The sequence below is a fragment of the Gobius niger genome, assembly GCF_951799975.1.
Source record: "Gobius niger genome assembly, chromosome: 1".
NCBI lineage: Eukaryota > Metazoa > Chordata > Actinopteri > Gobiiformes > Gobiidae > Gobius > Gobius niger.
Genome location: NC_136852.1, coordinates 500,276 through 502,949, shown reverse-complemented (window position 1 = coordinate 502,949; position 2,674 = coordinate 500,276). Strand labels below are relative to the sequence as shown.

The following is a 2,674-nucleotide window of genomic DNA, read 5'->3' as shown; positions in this document are numbered from 1 at the left end:
AACCTTTGTGTGAAAGTTTTTATTTTGGTGTAAATATTGTCTCATTGTGTTCATTGTGTGTGACTCTGGAGCTTTGTCCCGGTCCAAACCATGAATGTGTCGGCGGCGTTTCCATCTAACTCCGTGGCGTTCCCCTCAGTCTCCATGACGTTCCCCTCTGACTCCGTGGCGTTCCCGTCTAACTCCCTGGCGTTCCCGTCTAACTCCGTGGCGTTCCCCTCAGTCTCCTTGGCGCTCCCCTCTAACTCCGTGGCGCTCCCCTCAGTCTCCCTGGCGTTCCCCTCAGTCTCCATGGCGTTCCCCTCTAACTCCGTGGCGCTCCCCTCAGTCTCCCTGGTGTTCCCGGTCTACTCGGCGCTCTCGCCCCTGCACCTGTCGCTCCTGTCGCTGCTGCTGCTCCTGTATTTGGCCGGTTTGATGGTGACGTTGTTCCTGGTGGCGGTGATCGTGTGGGACGGGCGTCTGCGGCGCCCGATGCACGTGCTGCTCGCTCACCTGTCGCTGGGCGGCGTGCTGGGCGGCTCGGCGCTGTGCCCGACCGTGCTGCGCTTCCTGGCGCTCGGCGAGACGCGCTTGTCCCTGGCCGAGTGCCTGGCGCAGGTTTTCTTGGTGAACCTCTACAGCGGCTGCATGTTCTGCCTCCTCGGCCTCATGGCGCTCGACCGCTACCTCGCCATCGTCTTCCCGCTGCGGTATCACGCCGCGGTGACGCCCGCCCGGCTCCGGCTGGCGCTGCTGTGCGTCTACACCTTCCTCGTGGCGCTGTCGGCGGCGCAGGTCTTCCTCGCGTCACGGGTTCGTCTCTGCAGGTTCTCTGTGGATGAGCTGATGTGTAGCGCGTTAGCCGTGGTGAGCTTGGCGTGCGAGCACACGTTTGTGATCGGGGCGTTCGGACTCTTCGCCTCCGTCAGCGCCATCATCCTCCCGGCGCTCCTCATCGTCCTGTCGTACGCTCAGATCTTCATCGTCGTCTTTAAAACCTCCCGAGAGTCGCGGAGGAAAGCGCTGAAGACGTGCGCGCCGCACCTCATCACCTTCGCCAACTTCTCCATGGCGTCGTTTTTCGGCTTGATCTCGCGGCGCCTGAACGACGGCAGCGACGGCGCTCCCAAAACGCTCAACATCGTGGTGGGTTTGGTTTTCTTCGTTTTCCCACCGCTGTTCAACCCCATCGTCTACGGCGTCAAGACACGGGAAATCCAACAGAGCGTGTGGAAAACGGCCCGGCGCGCCCGCCTGGCCCGCGCTGCGCCGGACGCCCTCCCAGCGCGCCCAGCCTTTCTCCTGAACAGCTGCATTTTAATTAAAACTGTCAAAACTGCTAATTAAGAAACATAGTATTTTAAAACATTGCTTTTAATAAACATCATAGTTAATAACAATATTATTAATAAACATCATTATTGATCATATTATTATCAATGCAATTCATATTTAACAACAATAATAAGAAAACAATTTTTATTAATAAACATAGTATTAATGAACATAGAATTTTAAAACATTGTTACTAATAAATATCATTGTTTAAAACAATGCTATTAATAACCATCATTGTTAATAAAATTATTAATAAGCATATTTAACAACAGTATTCATATTATATAATATCATTATTAATGAATAGACACTAAGGCCCAATCTCAATTCTCCCCCTCAGCCTCCGCTTAGCCCTTTCCCTTCGTTTTGCGTGTTCACGAGAGACGAAGGGGTTTCCCCATTCTATTTTGTGGTGAGGGGTAGGGGTGAGGGAGAGGTCACATAGCCCTTCAAGCGAGGGTTTTGCTGATGCACACTTCAGACGAAGGGGTAGGAGGAGTTTGACGAAACACGGAAATAAGCTGCGAAATGAATCATCAGTAAGCACTCTTACAACATTTATAACGTTGCAGAACTCTTTGTTTGTGACTTTATTCGCTTTGTGTAACAATTAAAACAGTCCTTTGCGTTAAACGTGTCTGTTCTACGTTTTCGCTTTGCTGCTGCAAATGCTATTTGCGCTGCATTGGCGACTTTTGCAATTTCTTTCCAAACTCTCGTTACGTCGCTATTGCCATGACACACGGGTTCATCGCTGCTGCGCCCGCTGTGTCCCGCTTGTTTTTTTTTTTATTTTTATTTTTTTTACATAACCTTAACCTAGTAAATGCAGTCAAATGGAGGGCTGTCCCATTTCTAAGGGTGGTCTTTTCAACCCTCGCCCTTAGCCCTTGGTTTCAGGGTGTAGGGAAAGGGGAAGGGCAAGGGCAAGGGGAAGGGGTAGGGGTAGAAAAGAGAAATGAGATTGGGCCTAAACCTCTTGAGCTATAAGGAACATGAGCATTGTATCAGTTACTGTAACAATGCTTTTTGTTCTGTCCCGATAAATGTATTAGAATCATAAATAAACATAATTATTAACATCACTATTAACAGATGGCACCCTGGACATTTAAAAAAAGACAAAAATTACACTTTTTACTTTATATTAATATATGTATTAAACTGCGCCCGGAAGTAAGGGATGCCGTCAAGCTGAAGAAGGAGTCCTACCAGCAGGCCAAGCGTGCTGCAGCTCGTGCGGTCGCGGAGGCTAAAACTCGTGTCTGGGGGGAGTTCGGGGAGGCCATGGAGGAAGACTATCGGTCGGCCTCGAAGAGATTCTGGCAAACCATCCGGCGCCTCAGGAGGGGGA

General features: G+C 50.4%; 1 protein-coding gene across 1 annotated transcript; it reads left to right on the top strand.

Annotated features, from left to right (window-relative positions):
* Positions 1-291: 291 nt before the first annotated feature.
* Positions 292-1,329, top strand: LOC306977901 (olfactory receptor 52Z1P-like; the record flags this gene model as incomplete). The annotated part of the gene is made up of 1 exon (XM_079576340.1): positions 292-1,329. The coding sequence occupies one exon, from the start codon at positions 292-294 to the stop codon at positions 1,327-1,329; it is 1,038 nt and encodes a 345-aa protein (XP_079432466.1).
* Between the last annotated feature and the right edge of the window lie 1,345 nt (positions 1,330-2,674).